This window comes from Ctenopharyngodon idella, chromosome 15 (assembly GCF_019924925.1).
Source record: "Ctenopharyngodon idella isolate HZGC_01 chromosome 15, HZGC01, whole genome shotgun sequence".
In the NCBI taxonomy this organism is placed as follows: Eukaryota; Metazoa; Chordata; class Actinopteri; order Cypriniformes; family Xenocyprididae; genus Ctenopharyngodon; species Ctenopharyngodon idella.
The window spans coordinates 22,110,477-22,132,701 of NC_067234.1; the positions used below are offsets into that span (position 1 = coordinate 22,110,477).

At 36.5% G+C, this 22,225-nt stretch overlaps 1 protein-coding gene and 2 long non-coding RNA genes across 5 annotated transcripts in view; 2 read left to right on the top strand and 1 right to left on the bottom strand.

The window, feature by feature from the left end:
* Positions 1-4,022, top strand: part of LOC127495029 (uncharacterized) — a 76,292-nt gene extending 72,270 nt beyond the window's left edge. For all 3 annotated transcript variants that reach the window (XR_007925042.1, XR_007925043.1, XR_007925041.1), the window contains 5 exons: positions 356-415; positions 502-537; positions 714-767; positions 878-934; positions 1,011-4,022. This is a non-coding gene — a long non-coding RNA (uncharacterized LOC127495029). The remainder of the gene's footprint in view (positions 1-355; positions 416-501; positions 538-713; positions 768-877; positions 935-1,010) is intronic.
* Positions 1-4,992, bottom strand: part of LOC127495031 (uncharacterized) — a 73,525-nt gene extending 68,533 nt beyond the window's left edge. The window contains exon 1 of the long non-coding RNA XR_007925045.1: positions 4,884-4,992. This is a non-coding gene — a long non-coding RNA (uncharacterized LOC127495031). The remainder of the gene's footprint in view (positions 1-4,883) is intronic.
* Positions 4,993-12,052: 7,060 nt separating this feature from the next.
* Positions 12,053-17,039, top strand: LOC127495025 (calcium-activated chloride channel regulator 1-like). The gene is made up of 14 exons (XM_051861399.1): positions 12,053-12,279; positions 12,569-12,706; positions 12,801-12,951; positions 13,045-13,150; positions 13,231-13,387; positions 13,501-13,728; positions 13,874-14,095; positions 14,187-14,367; positions 14,910-15,016; positions 15,105-15,320; positions 15,408-15,672; positions 15,770-15,934; positions 16,157-16,381; positions 16,474-17,039. Exons 1-14 carry the CDS (start codon positions 12,130-12,132, stop codon positions 16,860-16,862), a joined length of 2,700 nt encoding a protein of 899 aa, XP_051717359.1. The 5' UTR covers positions 12,053-12,129; the 3' UTR covers positions 16,863-17,039.
* The last annotated feature ends 5,186 nt before the right edge of the window (positions 17,040-22,225 follow it).

Genomic DNA, 22,225 nt, shown 5'->3' on the forward strand with positions numbered 1-22,225 from the left:
TGGGTCTTTTATAAAGTGAATTTTAGATGAAAAGCTGTTTTTGTATAAAAACCTATTTAAAAAAATATTTTTTAATTTATTTATATACACTTAAAAGATATGATAAATCTTCCAAAAACTGCACAAATGTAAAGTAAAAACATTAATAAATAGAGTAAAATTACGTTTAAAAACAATTTTGTTGCCTGGGGTCTCTGGAGACCCCAAAGACCCTGAATGTACCCCAAACGAAGATCGCACAAGGGTTAAGAAAAAAAATATATATATATTTATTTCAAACATTATAGACTGCACAATGTGTCATAATTGTTTTATTAATTTCAGTTCTATTTGTGAACTCTGTTTTTAATTTTAGATGATAGCAGAGTTTTCCCAACTGAGAATACAAAAGTTTCAAAACCTCTTCCACCCAAATGTAAGTTGTTAAACATGTAACATGATTATCACATAACTTTTAACCAACCTATTAGATGCCTTTTCCTTTTTATTTTATATTCACAGATAAGCCATTCTCCAATTTTCACCCTCTGGACAATGGTTTGTAGAATATACAAATATGTTTTTAAGTATAAAGACATCATTAAAAAAAATATTTCTCTCTCTGCCTTCTCACTGGCAACAGATACATTTTGACTTGTCTCTCTGTTTCTTTTTATGTTTACTTATCCCTTCAACTTATGAATGCTAAGTCTGTTTGGATTTTATTTTTGCAGCAGAAGCATCACCGCCAGCATCCTGGCCATCATGTATGGCACAACCCCTTCAAGGTATTTTACAAAATTTCATTATATTATTATATTATTGTAATTATTAACCATTATAGATAGAGTGATTTACTTCTAAACTTTGAAAAGTACATTTTGATGTAATGCCACAGCTGCCTCACAGCTCCTCTTAGAAGAGCCCCAGTGTTCTTCAGAAGCAGCAACAAAGAGTAAGTCACGTTTTTGATTTTTCACACTAAAACAGTACTGTATTTTCAAGGACCAATCTGTAATATTGCTTTACAGACTATCGCACAAAAGTCTTGCAAAAACTGCAAGACATTGCAGAAACCCAGCAAGACATCTTAGCGATGCAAAGAAGCATACTGGCTGCTGTTGCTGGGACAGTGACAGTGACTGAGGAAGGGGGGGACATCCTGGAAAATGGATCATGCCAGACTGTGGATGAGCTGAATACACTAAAAGGACCAAGGTGGTAATACATAAGACACTTAAAAGTGACAACTTAATGCAGTAATTAATTAGATGTAAAATAGGCCTAATATAAAATAACATTTGTTCAAGTTCACATAAGCTACTTCATCTATTGTTGAGCTGTCGAGTTGTCATGAATGGGTGTCCCTTTATTTTTATTTTTTTTTTAATATACACATATGCAGACCTGTTTGTACCTACTTAATTTTCATATTTGGAGAGTTTTTGTGACTTTTGAGGGCGATCCTAGAGATTTTCCGAGGGGGGTTTGGCAACACTGGTCACAGGAACACGGGCAAACAGGGAAAACGAAGAAACTGGGCAGAAAGTCAAAACCATGAACATGAGAAACAAAAGACAGCGCGCTCAGAAATGCAGTGATGATGAGACCGGGCAATGAGTTATGGGGGATATAGTCTTTGATGGAATGGCAAAAGTCTGTGATGGAGTGCCCCCTGGTGGCTCTCAAGGGCACTCCAGCTGGTGATGGTGACAATTTATTACTAAATGGCAAGAAAAAAAATAATGTGATACTTTATTGTGTACCTTGAAACACCTTATCGCAATGAAGCAGTATTTATTTAATTTTTCAGAAACAGAAAGAGCTTTATTGTCAAATATGTTTGCACACAAGGAATTTTCAGCTTCCAGTACACAGAGACAACAACAGTACACAGATAGTAACATACAAAAAAATAAAATAAATATATATATGTGAATAAAATACACACTATAAACAAATTTGTATTTAGTAGAATTAACAAGGAAAGGAATGGAATAAGAAGAGGGAGGGTATTGTATCAGTAACTGATATTGCATATAGTTGTCGCTGCACAGTAGGGAGAACATTTAACTGTTCATGATTGCCTGGGGGAATAAACTTTTCTTGTGCCTGGCTGTTCTGGTGCTCGGTGTATAGCGCTGGCCAGACTGCAAAAGTTCAAAGAGAAGGTGGCTTGGATGTGACAGATCCAGAGTGATTTTTTTAGCCCTTTTTCTCACTCTGGATGTATACAGTTTGTGGAGGGTATACAGTTCTTTAGTGTTATAGAATAATACTTTGCTTCCTGAGAAGTTGACACAATGCTTGAGGCCAATAAGTTTATTTAAAAAGCACCATCAGATTTTCATGATCAGTCCATAACAGCATGGGCGTGACTTGAGCTAATAGTGCCTAATGTTTTGTTTTTGTTTGTTTTCACTAGGATCATATTTTGTCATTTTTGAAAGTGTGGTGGCAAGTGGATTGATTTAATATGCAATGGCTGTAATTTAACATATACAATCTAGACTGCAAATATTACCTGGTGAGCTTGTATTTTAAAGTAGAACTTAATTATGAACTTTTTGAGCACTCATGTCATTTCCCCACTTTCATCCTTGTCACAGCAATAATGACAAGGTAAAAATAATAATAATAATAATAATAATAATAATAATAATAGAGGCAAAAAGTTAATTTTATAATTCTGCCCTACAAAAGGCAGTAACTTCATTTTTGGTCAAAAATGAGTTATCGATATTTTGGGACATTCAAGACCTCCATTATCATGTGGATAAGTATATTGAGTCAATTCCATAGTTTTTTGTTTGTTTGTTTTTTTCGAGAAAAAATGGGTTGAACACCATAACACCAGTTACCGCTCTTTGACTGTTTTAGAACGCTCAAATTGAGTAGGCCTAAGGGTGCTCTGCTATTGTTTAGCCGTTGTTTAGAAGTTATTGTACCGCCTAGAGTTATGGTATTCTGCCTTTGTTTTACTGTCAATTAAAGTTTGCGGCATTTAAATTATGGTGTAGCCTGTGTCATACATCTGTCACTGAAGCACTTCTGACACACAATACCTGAATAAAAGTGTAGGTACAACAAATAATTGAGTGGTTGTTTTTACTAATAGCGTTTAAGGTTGGCCCATTGCTCTCGAAGGATAATGATAGGTGACCATGCGTCCTCTTTTTCCTGGACATGTCCTCTTTTTGGACCTAAAAAAATGCGTCCGGCCAGGATTTCTAAATCGCCCAAAATGTCCGGGATTCGGCTTTTGCTTTCTACAGTCGCTATCCCTCCTCACGCGCAAATTTGGAATATCGCATAAACATGTAAGCAATAACCCCGCTAGAAATTTTACGTCCCCACTGGTGTTAAGGATGTTGTCTAGTAATGTTCCCAGTATGTTCAGAGACGGTCACGATGTGGAGTTCTTTTAAGGGTTGGGGGATGTTATTTGGCAGACCTTCAGGGAACATTCAGAATGTTCTCTGAACGTTTAGGGAACCATAATTTGTGATGTTCTCAGAACATCCCTGCTGCTCTTGTCAAAAAATTGAACTGAAAAATAGAGCTAAATTGACTAACAAAAGTGGCTGTTCAAACAAAAACTAATTTTTCTTAAATGTCTTACCAAAAAAAAGCACTTTACAGGTAATTTTTCAATTGCTATTATGAAACTTTTTCTTTAAAATGCAAATCTCTTGCAGTAAGTCTTTAACTGACAACAGCACATGCATGAGCTAGTGTCATTACTGTATCACTGCATCAGCAACTACACAGTTACTGCCTTTAAATAAAGCAACATGCAGCATAACATCAATGTTTCTGGATCATCACTGACTGAAGCACAGGCTCTACTCTTCAGCACAATGGTAACCTCACAAAACTCAGATAACAGAAACAGAACATTAAACACTAACAGATCTCTCTAGATCTCAGCATCTTCACTTATTACAAACCACTCCGACTTTATTTCTTTCATTCAAAACTTCTTAATGAGATGTTGATATTTATTGAAAATAATAAAGTTTGAAGTCACCGTTATGGAGGTAAGCGCTTGTTTTAGTTGGGCTCCTGACCCATGACATTTTAATTTTTCTTTAATTGTTGTAATTGTGTAGCACATTTGTTACCAAAAAAAAAACTGATCGAAAGAATCTGGTTGCTTCTTGTTGATGATTTTGTCATCATATAGTGGCCTTCACTGGTTTGTGATTGTAGTATTCCTTTTGAATTATTTTAGCTCTATAAAACTGCATATTTTGAAAGTTTTAGCTGTAATTATTGAAATTATTCAGACAGGATCATGTACACTCACACAGACATCAAGATTCAGAACCTCAACAATGGTGACAAAATTTTCAGATAAACAGATTAACTCTGAGCATCACAAAACAAGCTACTAAAGTCACAAAGAAGATTTTTGTTTGTTGTCACCATTGTTGAGGTTCATACGTTGATTCATGATGTCTGTGTGAGTCTTAAAAGCACTTCTTGAAACTCTGTCTGTATAATTAATTTTAAAAAAATCTAAAGCCTGGGATACATTGCCTGGATTTTGGCTGTCTCAGATGAAAGGTTGCCGTTGTGAATCAATCGTGGTGATTTCTGTGATCGTGGCTCTTAATCAGTGGTCCTATATCATACAGTAAGAGAGATTCAAAAACAGCTGTTGTCCCGGTCTTGCAACCGAAGATAACCTACGATCATTTTCTGACAGCATCAGAAATTCAGCACGGTTATCGCATAGTGTATTTGCTGCTACAATCTACGTCTACTGACCAGCCAACAAAAATGCAACATGGCGCTAAAACTTAAAACTGCTTACCTCAAGCTCTTTTCCCTTCTTCTTACAACGCTTCCTTTTTATTTTCAGCACAACTTGGCCTACAGGCCTTGATCACTATCAACACCTTTGTGCCTTCCAAATGACCCTTGTAGCAAGAGAGAGGGGGTTGAAACAGTAAAGCAAATGTCTTTGTTCATTTAAAATATCTTTGGATATTTTCAACCTTACAAGTGTGTCAGTCAGTCTTTTACATTGAAAAGACTGAATTGTTGTGAACACGGAACAAGACGCAACTGACAAATGCTTTGACTAGCGCTGTCAGTCATGGGAAAACCCCTTAACTGTTAAAAGGACAAGATAATACATCAGACATTTAAACAAATTTTTTATTATGAACATAGGACTGACCTGAAGGAAATGCTAAATCTGAATGCAGGTAATAAACTCCCTCAATCGATCTCTTTCTCACAATACTCTTCTAGTTCTACATAATACAGTAAGCTTCAATGAACAGTGAACTAACCGTTTTATAATTGCAAATAAAGCAGCATTTCCATCCATTGAGCCAAAGAGAACAAAATCGTCAATTCCTGATAAACTGGCGATAAATAATCACTAAGAAATTTGGAAGTTGCTGCAGTAGAAGCCACTGTATATAATAATTTGTGTATATAATAAATTATTCGCGCCTCAGAGCGTGCAGATGAAACATTTCTGTGAGGGATTTATACCGAACCACTTTGACGAAAGACTTTGTTCAGGCATTACAGAATGACCAAAACAGGATGCTGTGCAAACACTATTTTTTAGTGTTTGCACTATTTTTTACTTGTAAAGAAAGTGAAGTGAAAGTGAAGTGAAGTGACGTCTACAATTCCTACTTTTTATTTTATTTATTTTATTTTATTGTTGAGGGCCAAAAGTTGAATGAAAAGGATGTATTACTTTATGTATTAAAATACAATAACATAGTTGCATGGTTGTGAACGCATTTGTCAAGGTAAGAAATTGTCAAAATCAATTGTCAATCAAAAAAGAGACAGAGCAACAGTTACAATCTTCTTTTATCCCTTCCTTGACCATGTGACTGAGACCCAAATGTGAGACATTCAAACTGACCAATCAGAAGATTAAAACTTCCCCAACTGTACTAAAGGTGTGACAATTTGTAGACCCCCGATGTACACGCATCTTGGCCTACAGGCCTTGATCACTATCAACACCTTTGTGCCTTCCAAATGACCATTGTAGCAAGAGAAAGGGGGTTGAAACAGTAAAGCAAATGTCTTTGTTCATTTAAAATATCTTTGGATATTTTCAACCTTACAAATCCCCTCTTGGCACCGTTGGCCACACTCATGGAGTCCAAAGGTGGCACAGTCCATGAAGACATGCTTTCTGTTGCGTATAAAAGTCATCTTCAGACTTCTTGTTCAGACTTTTGCAATAGCAGTTGGTCAGACTTCAGTCTTTGTTCTCCTTTCAGTCCTCTGAGAGATATTCATCAAATGGTGTTGCACCATTCATAGATATGCAAATCATCCATTGAACACTTCACACCTCCACAACAATCAGGCGCTGACGATGGTAGAACTTGCTTGTCCCTCTTTTGAGACAAGACACAGGATTTGAACTTTGGCAGCAGGAATCCTGTGATTTAAAAGAACATAAAGCACAACAAACAGCAAAAGCATTCATATGACATTTGTTATTGGTCAGGGGTTTGATGTGGTCAGATTAAATTTGTTTCTGGCAATAAGCCCTCAAATCGATGTTGATAAAGTGGTCAAGGCGAGAATAAAAGAAGATCTTACAAGCTCTTACACTGTTTCTGGAAACATTCAAAATAAATTGCACAATAACAAAACAATAAATGTAGGTTCAAAACCCCCATTTCATTAAGAGTATCAGCAAAATATTCAGTGTAACCAAATACAGAGATTCAATTGAATTAATGTCCAAAAACATTGTTACAAGTCAAATGGACAAAATACAAAGAAACAAATCAAATAGGCTTCAGAAATGTTTCAAAGGCATTAATGATAATACAGATTTTGTGCTTAGGTAAGAATGAGAAATAATAACATACATTTTGATATTTAATTTGGTGAGACAAATGGTAACTAAGTGATTTAGTAAATCCAAAGAAAAAACAAAACAAAACAATAACTATGAAATTCACAGTTATAGTGCAGTCTAGATGTAAAGACTTAAATAATATTATATGCATACATTGTGTGAGGCATATGTAGATGTAGATTTGACTTTGTGTGTGAAGATCAAATCTATCCCAGATAGCATCAATGATCGAAATAACGCTGAATCAATGTTAATGTGTCAACGTTAACTGCATTGAATCAATGTCACTTTTGCACCCGCAATTAATGTTGAATCAATGTTAAAATTTCAACAAAAAATCAATAGTAATGGCATTGAATCAGGGTTACAGTGTGATGTTGGTTCAACATCATGCTTACACTCTCAGAAAATGAAACACAACTACAACTGACTTAAAGCTACACAGCCTGAAATCAACTGAAGATAAAAGAAGACAATCAATCTCTCAAGATCTCAGCAGAAGTTTTTTTTGAGAATTAACAGAGGTTTAGGTGTTGATGTTTTATTGAAAATGTTTGGTCACCATTTTGGTGGTCAGTGGTCACTTTAGTTGGCAGTTTGACTCTTGCCTTTTGTTTGAGTTTGTAGTCTTTGATATGAATCTCAACAATGATGACATCCTTCATGCTGCAATACATGCTGGGAGCCACCATAGTATACAACTCATGACTCCCAGCATGCATTGCGGCATGAAGGATGTCACCATTGTTGAGATTCATATGCTGATTCTTGATGTCTGTGTGTCTAAAGTTTTTTTTTTTTTTTTTTTAAATTGCACTTTAAAAGTCAAGATTCAGAATGTCTGATCTGTAGCAAGAAAGTATTTTTGGTGAATGTTACCTATTAAAAACAAATATGCACTTTTGCTCAGGAGAACAATTAGTAAATGACTTTGCTTTATGATGATGAAAACGATATCACTCTATCAATTTGTTTCTGGTTTTCTTTGCAACAAATGATGTGTTTTGGTAAACACTGTTACAAAGACCACAAACTCACACAAAAGGCAAGAGTCAAACTGCCAACTAAAGGAACCACTGACCACCAAAATGGTGACCAAACATTTTCAATAAAACATCAACACCTAAACCTCTGTTAATTCTCAAAAAAAACTTCTGCTGAGATCTTGAGAGATTGATTGTCTTCTTTTATCTTCAGTTGATTTCAGGCTGTGTAGCTTTAAGTCAGTTGTAGTTGTGTTTCATTTTCTGAGAGTGTAAGCATGATGTTGAACCAACATCACATTGTAACCCTGATTCAATACCATTACCATTGATTTTTTTGTTGAAATTTTAACATTGATTCAACATTAATTGCGGGTGCAAAAGTGACATTGATTCAATGCAGTTAACGTTGACACATTAACATTGATTCAACGTTATTTCGATCATTGATGCTATCTGGGATGTGGCTGCATTTAGCTGTGGCTATGTGTAAATGCAATCATGCTCCAAACAAAGGTGAGGAAGTTCTACAATTGTGATGCAAATTTGGTCCTGTTGTAACAGGGAGCCAGCTTGAAAATGTTGGCATGAGGTGTGATTTGGCTCAAAATCTTTCCAAAGCAATGTTTTTGTTAAGGAGCATGATAAAGTGCAAAAGTTCAGAGTTACTGAATCCTGCTGTAAGGAAAGCATTTTCATGGTTAATGCAATTGTGAATCACATTGTAGCCACATGGCAATTCTATGCTCCTGGTTTTACTGCAGCTATATGGAAAACAGCAGAATGTTCCACTTAGGAGACAAACAAATTCAACATAGTCACACATGCAACTAGAAATTGCAGTACAATTCCAGTACTACACTTATTATTCCAATTTACACAAGATACATGGCCTAGAATGCATAACATCTACAACCTTATACCTAAGTGTTTCAAACAACACTTACAGTAAAGCAATCGTGTGTTTTAAAGAATAAACTCAGCTAGTCTATGTGTACATATAGTATCACAAACAACTTTAATGTATGTTCTATGCACACAAAGTGTTTAGCACAATTACAAATTTGAAAATACAAACAGGATCATTGCTATTGGGCTGCTAATCCACTAGCAAGTGAAGTCAATAGCTGGAGGCCTTGCATGAACAATGCCGTTAACTCACCTAGAGTTTTACCTGCAAATGAGCGTTGATCTTTGCTCTTAGAACGTGGTTTCCTATTTTTCTGAAAATAAGGTGGAGGTCTACCCCTACCCAGTGACCAGCATTTTTCCTCTGTATGGCCTATTTTCTGACAGGAACTGCAAAACCTGTTCTCTTTGCCACAGGGATGTTTCCTATGCTCTCCTGGAGTTTGAGGATTTTCATGACTCTCTAATGCTTGTACACCATGCGTTCTGGTACATGACTCTGCGCTTTTATGGTGTTGCATCACCTTAAGAACTGAAATAGGCACACTTTCTTGAGCAGTGGCCTCTGAACAAAACATTCCAGATTCATTCGAGCAATTCACCTCATCTAAGAAGTGAACATGCTTTTTAGTCCCACCACTGGTAAGCGTTTTGGGAGACTTTTGAGCATTTAGCTTAGCCTTGAGATCTGCAATGGTCTCCTTGTGTTTTTTACACTTTTCAGTCAGGTCTAACTGCTCAGCTAGTAAATTATCTAGCTGTAATTGAAGATCTTGAATCTTTGCCTCAGACTTTTGTGCCTCTGCATTTTTAGAATGCACTTCTTTACATTTAACATCTATACTTGAAAATAAATGTGTGGTCACATCACACAGCCGTGCACAATTTATGAAGTTTAAAGCCTTACTAATTGTTTCACCACGTTTTGATTTCTTTTGATGTTTGCCAATTATGTCCCACCATTTGAGCATTTCATCATCTGAACATTTAATCCCAATATATTGTTTCTTGAGTTTGCACAAGGTAGGCTCAACTTTTTTGCTCCATAAAGCAAACACATCACACTTTTTAGTAACAAATAGGGATGTCAAAAATCTAGTAGTCAGTACCGATACCACCAAAAGTGCACAATGCTCGATACCTCAGTAAAAATATATAAAAATACAAATAAAACAATGCTATATATTTTTTCCATGTAGGTCTAATAGTAGTAAGTAAAAATACCACAGAAATGTAATAATCAAATACAAACCCAATTCCAAAAAAGTTGGGACACTGTACAAGTTGTGAATAAAAAAGGAATGCAATAATTTACAAATCTCATAAACTTATATTTTATTCACAATAGAATATAGATAACATATCAAATGTTGAAAGTGAGACATTTTGAAATGTCATGCCAAATATTGGCTCATTTTGGATTTCATGAGAGCTACACATTCCAAAAAAGTTGGGACAGGTAGCAATAAGAGGCCGGAAAAGTTAAATGTACATATAAGGAACAGCTGGAGGATCAATTTGCAACTTATTAGGTCAATTGGCAACATGATTGGGTATAAAAAGAGCCTCTCAGAGTGGCAGTGTCTCTCAGAAGTCAAGATGGGCAGAGGATCACCAATTCACCCAATGCTGCGGCGAAAAATAGTGGAGCAATATCAGAAAGGAGTTTGAAGTTATCATCATCTACAGTGCATACTATCATCCAAAGATTCAGAGAATCTGGAACAATATCTGTGTGTAAGGGTCAAGGCCGGAAAACCATACTGGATGCCCATGATCTTCGGGCCCTTAGACGGCACTGCATCACATACAGGAATGATACTGTAATGGAAATCACAACATGGGCTCAGGAATACTTCCAGAAAACATTGTCGGTGAACACAATCCACCGTTTCAACCTTACAAGTATGTCAGTCAGTGAAGACTTTTACATTGAAAAGATTGAATTGTTGTGAACACGGAACAAGACGCAAATGACAAATGCTTTGACTAGCGCTGTCAGTCACGGGAAAACCCCTTAACTGTTAAAAGGACAAGATAATACATCGGACATTTAAACAGATTTTTTATTAGGTAATAAACTCCCTCAATCGATCTCTTTCTCACAATACTCTTCTAGTTCTACATAATACAGTAAGCTTCAATGAACAGTGAACTAACCGTTTTATAATTGCAAATAAAGCAGCATTTCTATGTTGCTGCAGTAGAAGCCACTGTATATAATAATTTGTGTATATAATAAATTATTTGAACCTCAGAGCGTGCAGATGAAACACTTCTGGGAGGGATTTATACCGAACCACTTTGACGAAAGACTTTGTTCAGGCATTACAGAATGACCAAAACAGGATGCAGTGCAAACACGTGTCTTGCAAAGACGTTCATGCCTATTTGTACAATTTTTTACTTGTTCAATTTCTACTTTTTATTTGTTTGTTATTATTCTATTGTTGAGGGCCAAAAGTTGAATGGAAAGGATGTATTACTTTATATATTAAAATACATTAACATAGTTGTATGGTTGTGAACGCATTTGTCAAGGTAAGAAATTGTGTGACACAAAAGATGCATTACAAACCAATTTGATAGATCGCAATCTACTTCATTTAGCTAGCAGCCTATAGCATAAATAGGCTAGTCTCCAAGGCTACCAAACTGCTTCATATAACAAAGCAATTATAAATCATCCAAAATAAATGCCATGATTACTAGATTTTATACAGGTGTTACTATAATAATTTTGTAAATAGTGATCATCAACCAAATATTGATAATGCGGAAGTTACTGCCATTTGCCTTGGTGTGACATCTCACTTTTTACAGACAATACAAACGCAGAGTACATTAACTTCAGGTATAAGATTTTTTATGTAGATAATTTTCATTACTAAAACATCTAATTGCCAGATTTCCAGTGTCCTACCTATAATTAATTTGGCTGGACAACTAAAAGTCTTTAAAGTAATTTTTCTCAGTTCCACACTCTAGCGAGTTAATGTCTTTTGCCTTTTAGGATAGAATTGTTTTCAAGTGTCTTGTTGAGTTTTTACATAATACACAAACATTTAACCTGTGATGGTGAACACACTGAAGAGTGCATTTCCTTTTTTCTATGTGCTCTTACGAGCCCATATCAATGCACTGACACAGTATAGTCGCACCAAGTAAACTTATTAAGAGTTAGCCAACATTTTTCAATGTACAAGCCTTGTGGGCAAATTAAGTATATGAAGTATATCTAACGTTTTAAACGGACCATGATGTTAGCAGAATGTAGTCACGCCCCTGCATGACATTGAAGCACACACCCTCTTATCTTTGATCAGACCCCTCAAGATCATTTGTGACATTGTTCAAAACGGGGTTTTGGGAGTTGCTGTTCATCTAAACTCTACAGCTATGGACTCAAGAACGGTGTTGGTCTTATTATGGATGTTGCTGTTGTGCACCTCCACTGGAATCAAACTAGATGGAAATGGTTATGTTGATGTTACCATTGCAATCAGTTCAAGAGTACCACAGGATAACACGCTCATTGATAAAATCAAGGTAAATATATACTTTTTTGTCTATTTAACAAAATATGAATTAATGGTTTTAGTGGCTTTTGTGAAAGATAATATTTTGTTGCAGCTTTTAAAGAAAATCATAGAAAAAAACCTATAGGGTGAACTTGATTGGGACACTTTTTCTAAGTCTCAATTGCAAAAATTGTCCCAATCACCCTCAATTCACCCTAATCAAGTTTCATTAACAGTATTTGTGAATGAACAAATTAAAGTATAATTATTTTTTTATAAATACTGTATTTTGAGTTTCTCATTTTTCATTCTGACAGGACATGGTCACTGAAGGGTCGATTCATCTTCATCAAGCAATGGATAAAAAGGTCTATTTCAAAGAAGCAACGATATTAGTTCCACCCACCTGGAATAGTAAGGAATTTACCAAAGCAAGAGCAGAGTCCTATGAAAAGGTACAGATAATTATGCCATGTTATCTTACATGTCAAATATTAATGTTTACTCATTTCATTAACATGCTGCTGACAATTTCAATGTGAAATGCAGGCAAAAATAATAATTGATAATGCTAATCGAGCATATGGTGATGAACCTTACACTCATCAGTATGGTGAATGTGGAGCTGAGGCTCAGTACATTCATTTCACCCCAAACTTCCTCCGAGACGACAAACTCATTAAGACTTATGGGTCAAGAGGTGAATGTCATTTGTTATCCTTCAACATCTATCCAGGTTAATGCACTAATCTGTTTGTATTATTAACAAGAATATTTGTTTGTTTGTTTGCAGGAAAGGTCTTGGTTCATGAATGGGCTCATCTGAGATGGGGCGTGTATGATGAATACAGTGAAACAAAACCATTCTATCACTCTAATGGCCGTATTGAAGCTACAAGGTCATAAAACTGTTAATAAAAAAGAATATTTTTGTGTCCTTGTAAATTATCTCAACCATTGATTTCCTGCTTATCTTTAGGTGTAGCAAAAACATTGAAGGTCAGTTTTATGATGAATCAAATCGACCGTGCCACACTGATCCACAAACTTTACTACCAACTAACGGGTGCAAGTTTTTTCCTAACAAATATCAAAACACAGACAGCTCTATCATGTTCTTACCAAGCCTGGATTCTGTAAGTACAGATTTTACATGTTTCCACACATGCAAAATGTATCTTTGACCATTTGCAGTGCATTTCATGCAACATACAGAATGAAGTAATTATTCAAAATATTTTGGTTTCAGGTGAGCACATTTTGTCGTGAAAGCGAGCACAATTATGAAGCCCCAAACTTGCAAAACAAAAAATGTGGCAAAGCAACATGGACTGTGATATTTGAGGATTCTGTTGATAAAGACGCACTTCGTTCTCTGAAACCACTGCTGTCCTCTCCACCAGCGCCATCTTTCAAAGTTGTGCAGCGAATGCATCGGGTTGTTTGTCTCGTCCTTGATGTCTCAGGAAGCATGCAAGTATGCCATAACATCAACTTTACTTGAAAACAAAGATGCTTCCAATTATTATAACCTTCAATGCTCAATACGAGGTTAATCACTTTGAATGAGTATAAACCTGATTCACATCACATGCATTTTTTTTATTGCACCCATTTTCTAGGGCTCCAGAATCCTTCGACTACAGCAGGCTTCCACACATTTCCTGCAGAACATCATTGAGGATCAAGCCAGTGTTGGAATTGTAACCTTTAGTTCCGATGCTTCTACTCTGAGCCCCTTGACTACTATTGATGATTCCACACGAGAGAAACTCGTCAAATTGTTGCCAAAAGTAGCAGATGGAGGGACATACATATGTAAAGGCCTCAATTTAGGCTTAGAGGTGCCATATTAATCATGTTTATGATGTGTTAAGTATATAGCCTACAGTTTGTTTTATACCAATTTTCTGTATTTGTCTTCAAAACTTAAAGGTACTCAAAAAGGACAATGGGGATGTGATAGGGGATGAAATCATTTTTCTGACAGATGGTGAAGCATCGGATGATATTAATAGTTGTGTCCCAGCTGCAATTGAAAGTGGCGCCATTATACACACAATAGCTTTGGGTAATAAAGCAGATGAAGCACTGAGGAAAATGGCTGCCAAAACTGGTAAGTACCATCGTCACATAATGATGTACAGTGTTCCAGAAAAAAGTCAAAATAAAAAAATGAGAACACCAAGTTCAATGATTTTTTTTTTGGGGGGGGGGTTGATCTCTTAATTTATTTTAGTAGGCCTACACCTATAAGTATATATTTTGTGAAAGATAATATTATGTTGCAGCTTTTGAAGAAAATCATAGAAAGAAACATAGGGTGAATTCAGGTTGATTGGAGTCTCAATTGCAAAAATGATTTTTTTTTTTTTTTTTTTGGGTTGATCTCTAAATTTATTATAGTAGGCCTACATCTATAAGTGGATCTTAACATGAAAAAGTTTGGAATCTAACAAAACAAAGCAATTGGCAAATCTACAAACATATGATGCTAGAAGAATAACAAATGATCTGAGCCACATTAGTAATTTTTAACCAATTGATCCCAAGGTGATTTTTGTTATATATTGTTTGATGTTTTGGTATGTATGTGTGAAAAATGCAAAAATGTAGTAAATCATAATATTCATATTATGAATGCCTGTTTATTATTAGGGGGGAAATTTATCACAGCCAGTGACGACATTCTCTCTAATCAGCTACTGAATGGATTTTCTTCACTTACAATACCAACAGGAAATCAAACAAAAGACCCAGTTCAGGTTTGACAAGTGATCGCTCATTGCTCATGGTAAAATACTTTAAGATTATTATGAATCTTCTAATAATTCATTTTTATCACCACTTTAGATAGACAGTGTGGGAATAAAAACATCAGACTGGTTCAATGGGACAATATTAGTGGATCAGACCATTGGTACCAAAACCAGCTTTACAATAACCTATGAAAAAAGTTTACCTGACATTTCCATACAGTCACCAAGTGGCTCAACCTACAAACAAGTACAGATGCGTCATGATGAAGCAGCAAAAACAGTCACTTTAAAAGTTCCAGGAACTGCAGAAGTATGACAACCTGCACAAGATTTCATTAACTTTCCTAAAACATTTTCATTAATTATTCATCTAATAATACTATTGTGTGTTTGCTAGCCTGGGGACTGGAAGTACAGTATCCAAACTACAATAAGTCAGTCTCTGACTATAACAGCAACGAGTCAAGCGGCGCGTGCTGATGTTCCCCCTATCGTTCTCAAAGCCCACATGAACCAGCAGTTCAGTGACGGCACTAAACCCATGATAGTGTTTGCTGAGGTCAGTCAGAACTACAAGCCTGTAATAAAGGCTGAAGTGTGGGCTTACCTGGAGTCTGAATCTGGGTCCGCACAAGAATTACAACTTCTGGACAATGGAGCAGGTAAATTACCCAAAATGTTTGTTTAAAGTGTGCACTCAACTCAGATTTACACTATAAGGGCAAAAGTGCTCAAATAAATCCAAGTATTGTTTTACAGGAGCTGATACTTTCAAAGATGATGGCATTTATTCCAGATATTTCACTCAGATAAAAAAAGGGAGAAGCAGCTTGAAAGTAAGAGTGAAGAATCAAGATGGACTAGCCAGATTTACTTTCCAAAAAAGCGGTGGTGCCCCATACGTACCTGGATATGTGGTAAACGGTAAACCGTGAGATTGAGACTCTTAAAGCAAACTGTTCAAACATTTGTCCAAGTGGATGCTGCACACTGGTGGTGGTTGAGGAGAGACCCCCTGCTATGATTGTAAACTGCTTTGGGTGTACAGTAGTACATAGGAAATGCACTATATAAATACTTCATTAATTAATTCATTCATTCAGTTCCTCAACTTTAAATTTATTCATGCGGTTCCTCTAATTTCAGGTGTGGTGGAGATGAATCCTCCAAAGCCTCCAGTTTCTGAGGAATCACTTGAGGTTGGAAGATTTACCAGGACAGCCACTGGAGAGAGTTTTGAGGTGGCTTTTACAGGCTCAACCCCACCAAATTTCCCTCCTAACAGAATCACAGATCTGAGTGCTGAGATCCAGGAGGACTCTGTGCTTCTCAACTGGACGGCTCCTGGTGAGGACCTCGACTATGGGACAGGTAAAGCATACAGTTAACACAAAATAAATGTGGGGATCACAAAATAATGTATATCTTTTATAGGCCTCACAAGGTGTTTTCTTCCTTTTAAGCTAAATCCTATGAGATCAGGTGGAGCTTTGACCTTAAAGTGCTTCGATTCAACTTCAGCAATGCTCACATATTCAACACAGCTGCTATCTCACCGCAGGAGGCTGGATCAGTTGAACAGCATTCATTCAATCCTAATATCACTATCCAAAATGGCACCACAATCTTTTTTGCTGTTCAGTCTGAGGACAAAGAAAATGTAAAATCTGAAATCTCCAACATTGCTCAAGCTTCAAAGATGCTCCCTGGTCCAAAACCCACAGAAATGCCAGAAATAGACCTGAAGTTGATGTTTATTGCAATTTCTGTTTGTCTGGCAACTGTGGTGATTATTGGTATTATTGCGATAACAACATGGGCGTTGAGTCGAAGAAAACTTTCTGGTTCTTAGACTACAACTAACATTAATATCTGATGCAAAGAAAATCTTTCTGTTGTACAATTTTCTTTAGTTGTACACCATATGCTTGGCAAAAATATAAAATGCAAAATACAGTTTGGTAAATTGTGTTTTGATTTGTTTATATTGGAAATGTTTGGCATATAATTAAACTCTCTCAGATGATGACTGCTGTTCAGTTCTTTTTTTTTTTTCTTTTTTTTTTTTTTTTTTTGCTTTGTTGTGTACCCTGAATTTAATAAATGTGTCTAAAAGCATTCTGATTCCCATCATTTCAAATTATGTCCATATCTACAAAAGATGTGCGTACTCCCATGATAGATTAATAAATAATTCTGTTACTCAGTAGAAAACTTGTATAAATATAAAAGATTATTTATTTTAATTCCCTAAAGTCAGATAAAAAGCAAACAAAAAATAGAATCAAATTTGATTCTGCCCTCTGTTATAAAAGCTTACTTTTGTTGATTCGTTCCACACAGACACTTTGCATGATATCCACAGACATATTAGCATATTAGCATATCTGTTATGAGTTACTGTATGTGTCTGATATATTAGTTATTAGGTGTTATATCATTTTTAACTTTTTTTTAATCATGAAGAAGTGTTTCACCATCTTCCACTTGACAAGTCATGTTTAATGTCGTTGAGAGTTGCTTAATATTTCATCAGATCCTGTGAGAGGGTTAAGCCAATAAGATGACATGTAATGTAGATATAAACATATCAATATGCCTAATAGTCATGTTTGAGGGGTTGTAGGAAAAGGTCTGTATGGCTTTATGGAGGGGCTGATTGTGTCATTCGAAAAATCATAAGGGGAGCGATCTGGGTTCAGTCATGGCATTGTTTATGAGGACTTTATAGTGTCATTAGATCTCATTATGATCATTCATGTTATTGTGCTTTCTGCCAGCGATGATAATTACATTATATGGCAGCTATTCAGTCATATAGTTAGACGAGGGGGCAATGATCCTGTAAAAGGAAAATCATAGTCTACTCAAGTACTTTCTACTCAGTATTTTAGAAATGATATCCCATATGTCCATAATACTTCAAAGCTTAGATAGCTATGCTTTTATGCCACGTTTCAAATGTTATGAAAACATTTAACTTTTTATTAATATATAGCTTATATTTTATTTTCATGTAAATGTTTTTGAAAGAAGTCTCTTATGCTCAGCAAGGCTCCATTTATACAAAAATACTGTAATATTGTTAAATATTATTATAATTTAAAATAACCATTTTCTATTTTATTATATATTTTAATTTATTCCTGTGATGGCAATTTCAGTGTCACATGTTCCTTCAGAAATCATTCTAATTTGCTGATTTGCTGCTCAAGAAAAATATCTTAATGTTGTAAACAGCTGTGCTGCTTAATATTTTTTCTCACATTTTTAAACCATACAGTTCAAAGTTTGTAGAAAACTTGCTAAAAATTTAATGAGTTTTTTTTTTTCTAACTTAATTCTTAGAGTGAAGATGTTTGTGTCTTTTTTTTTTTTTTTTTTTGAATTGCAGCATTGCGCCACATTCAACTTGATGCTAACTCATATCTGATGCTGTTGAGCCATGATTACTCAACAAAGATGAAGAAACTGAGAGATAAGGGCCTTTCTATTGCCACACCTCCTGTAGGAATTTAGTTTTTCTCTTATTATTTACACATTTAAAAACATTTTAATAAGAGACAAATTTATAAAATTTTCAAAACTAAGCAATATTTAATATGTAATATTTTTGTAAAACATTAAAATCATGCCATCTAATTTTTAGTGTTTGTTTATATAAAGTCAGGTTTCTCAATTCTCAATAATAGTCGATTGAGAAACCTGACTCCAGACAATCACACAATAAGATAAATAAGATAAGACCGTTGCATGCATGTATAACTTAGCTGCTTTTAGGTATATTTACGGTCTAATCATATAAAAACAATTTGTGTTTGTTCTGATGGTTCTACACAGCCTCTTTACATAAAAAATAACACCTAAATATTTAAAATCATTAACTGTCTCTATAGCCTTTTGATTGATCTTAATTATAAAACTATTCATTTACTTCTTCTTATTGAAAAACACAATGAACAATTTTTTGAGTAATTCAAAGTCAAACAGTTCTTTAGCAGCCACTGTGACACACCAGTCATTTTATTTGTTAATATATCTGCTGCTAAGCTTGGAGTCTGTGCTGATACATAAATGACTGTATCATCTGCATGTAACTGACATTTAGTTTCCTAACAACAACTTGGTAAATCAATGAGATAAGGAAAACAACAGTGGACCTAAAATTGACCCTTGATCTTGAATAGTTAATTTTAACACACTGATCTATAGATTCTAAATATCTAGAGATTCTAAATATGATCTAAACCAACTGATTTCCTGCTGAGAGAAACTAAACAGATTTCATTTATGCAGGAGTATTTGATGATTCAATGTATCAAATGCATTTTTGAGGTCTAAAAATACTGTGCCTATACCACTAGGATATCTAAAGCTCCCTTAATAAATTCTGTGAGATAGCAGCTTGCCATTCCTGTTGAATACTTAAGCCTGCAACTGAACTGTTTAGAGTGAAGTAGATCTTTTTTTTCTAGATAGTTTATGAGTTGTTCAGATACTAACTTTTCCAGAATTGTAGAAATTTCAGGGAGAGGAAGTATAGAAATTGGTCTGTAATTCTGAACATTTTTAAAATTGATCAAATTTACCAAGGGCTTTAGGAAACAAACACATATTTCTAAAGTCTAGTTCATTTTGCTGACAACTCAAAATGGTACCTAGTAGTTTGTATGGCCCCCACGTGCTTGTATGTATGCCTGACAACGTCGGGGCATTCTCCTAATGATATGACGGATGGTGTCCTGGGGTATTTCCTCCCAGATCTGGACCAGGGCATCACTGAGCTCCTGGACAGTCTGAGGTGCAACCTGGCGACATCGGATAGACTGAAACATAATGTCCCGGAGGTGTTCTATTGTATTTAGGTCAGGTGAGCGTGGGGGCCATTCAGTGGAATCAATTCCTTCATCCTCCAGGAACTGCCTGCATACTCTCGCCACATGAAGCCGGTTATTGTCATGCACCAGGAGGAACCCAGGACCCACTGCACCAGCATAGGGTCTGACAATGGGTCCAAGGATTTCATCCCCATACCTAATGGCAGTCAGGATGCCATTGTCTAGCCTGTAGAGGTCTGTGCATCCCTCCATGGATATGCCTCCCCAGACCATCATGACCTGCCACCAAACTGGTCATGCTGAACGATGTTACAGGCAGCATAAATCCCCGGGGATACTTCACTTTCCGCGCCCGGACGCGTCACGCGCGTAGTTGTGTCCGCGCATCTTTCAAAGTATACTCAACCGCGGATGCGCGCGGATGACTGAGTTCGACACATGCGCAGTACAACTTTTTTTTATACTCTACCAGACATCAGAGGGCAGAACTGAGTCGTGTCATCAACGGAACATTCACTGGGCATGATCGGAGAAGAAACACCATTGCAACATAGTTTGGAAGATACACTGAACAAGAATCTAAAATGATGGAGAAGGATATGCTTCTAAGTTTACTCGTCTTGGAAGAAGTTTCTCTTTGTTTCAAGCGTGTTGTTTTTAAATCGCTCTTTCCACACTCTTCTTCGTCGACTGCACACTGTGCTCAGTACTGTGCGTATTGCCACCTATTGGACTCTTCTTTCTTGCTTGCGCATGCGCTGTTGCACGTGCACCGTCCGCGCGGTCTTGAAATTTGGGTTGCACGCAAACGGGGTGTGCGGCCGGGCGCGAGCACTCCGCATGATGAAAATTACGTCATGTGGACGGTGCACGAACGCGGACGGCCGAAGTATACCCGGGCTTAATGCTTTCCTCGGCTTCTCCAGACCCTTTCACGTCTGTCACATGCTCAGGGTGAACCTGCTCTCATCTGTGAAAAGCACAGGGTGCGAGTGGCAAACCTGCCCATTCTGGTGCTCAATGGAAAATGCCAATTAGGCTCCACAGTGCCGGGCAGTGAGCACAGGGCCCACTAGGGGACGTCGGGCCCTCAGGCCACCCACATGAAGTCTGTTTCTGATTGTTTGGTCAGAGAAATTCACACAGTGGCCTACTGGAGGTCATTTTGTAGGGCTCTGGCAGTGCTCATCCTGTTCCTCCTTGCACAAAGGAGCAGATACCGGTCCTGCTGATGGGTTAAGGACCTTCTACGTCCCTGTCCAGCTCTCCTAGAATAACTGGTTGTTAATTTCATTAACACCAAAGCAGCTGAAACTGATTAACAACCCCCTCTGCTACATAACTGACCAGATCAATATCCCAGTTTAACTGACTTGATGCTATTCTCTGATTAAAAAGTGTTCCTTTAATTTTTTTGAGCAGAATATATTTACAAATGCAGTATCCATTCCCATTCCAAATATATCCTTAGCCCTTGAAATATTCAATTGATTAATAATTTTGAGTATCTTATCTTCATCAACCTCAGAGATATAAAATGATGAGGGTGTGTCTTTTATTGTATATTGAGGTAATTGTACAGGTTCAAAACATATAGCAAATTTTTCCACAGACTGGATAAAATATCTTTTAAATTCATTAGCAATTTCAGTGCTATCAGTACTAAGTCTTCCATTTATAACAACAAGTCTTCCAGCTCCAACAATGATTTTCTACACATACCTTCTCGTTTAGAAACTTTATTAAAGGTGCAATATGTAAAAATGTTGTCTGCTAGAGGTCGCTAGACGCCTATTCAAAACAAAGGCGTAGCTTGATGACGCCAAGTTTGAGCGCGGAATCTTGGGACATGTGGTCTTCACCTCAATGGCCGGTGCAAAAGAATATGGATAGGACTCGGGAAGAAATCATGTTAATGGATGAGATTGTTAACGTTACTGTAGTATGAAGCAGAGCAGGACCGAGTGTTGTGGGAGCTGAACGAGGCCGCTGGAGCGATTGCGCAACACACGCCTCACGAGCAGCGGAACTTTTATTATGCCACAGTCGCCGGCGCTGCTTCCGCTTTTCCGATCATGAGTATGAGGTAACGCAGCTCTGTTTATCATATTAGATACATTTGAGTGTGTTGAAAATTATGTTATAACGTTAACTCTGTGCATTCGCTCGGTGGCTGCTGTGAGACACTTGTTTGAGACACACTGCAGTAAGCTAGATCGATTTTGAATATCATATTAAATCCTGGATGGGTTGTGTTGATAAATGGCATGCAATTCATTTCAAAACATATTGTATGATGGAGAAAATTCTGTATTACTGTTACTAAAAATAAAGCTGCATCTGATTACGCTATGTTAGCTACTTGACAAAATAGTGT

Coding starts and splice junctions, on each gene's coding strand:
- LOC127495025 (XM_051861399.1), top strand. CDS start 12,130: ATGGACTCAAGAACGGTGTTGGTCTTATTATGGATGTTGCTGTTGTGC. Junction 13,151..13,230: donor GGCCGTATTGAAGCTACAAG/GTCATAAAACTG, acceptor GCTTATCTTTAG/GTGTAGCAAAAACATTGAAG. Junction 13,729..13,873: donor ATGTCTCAGGAAGCATGCAA/GTATGCCATAAC, acceptor CCCATTTTCTAG/GGCTCCAGAATCCTTCGACT.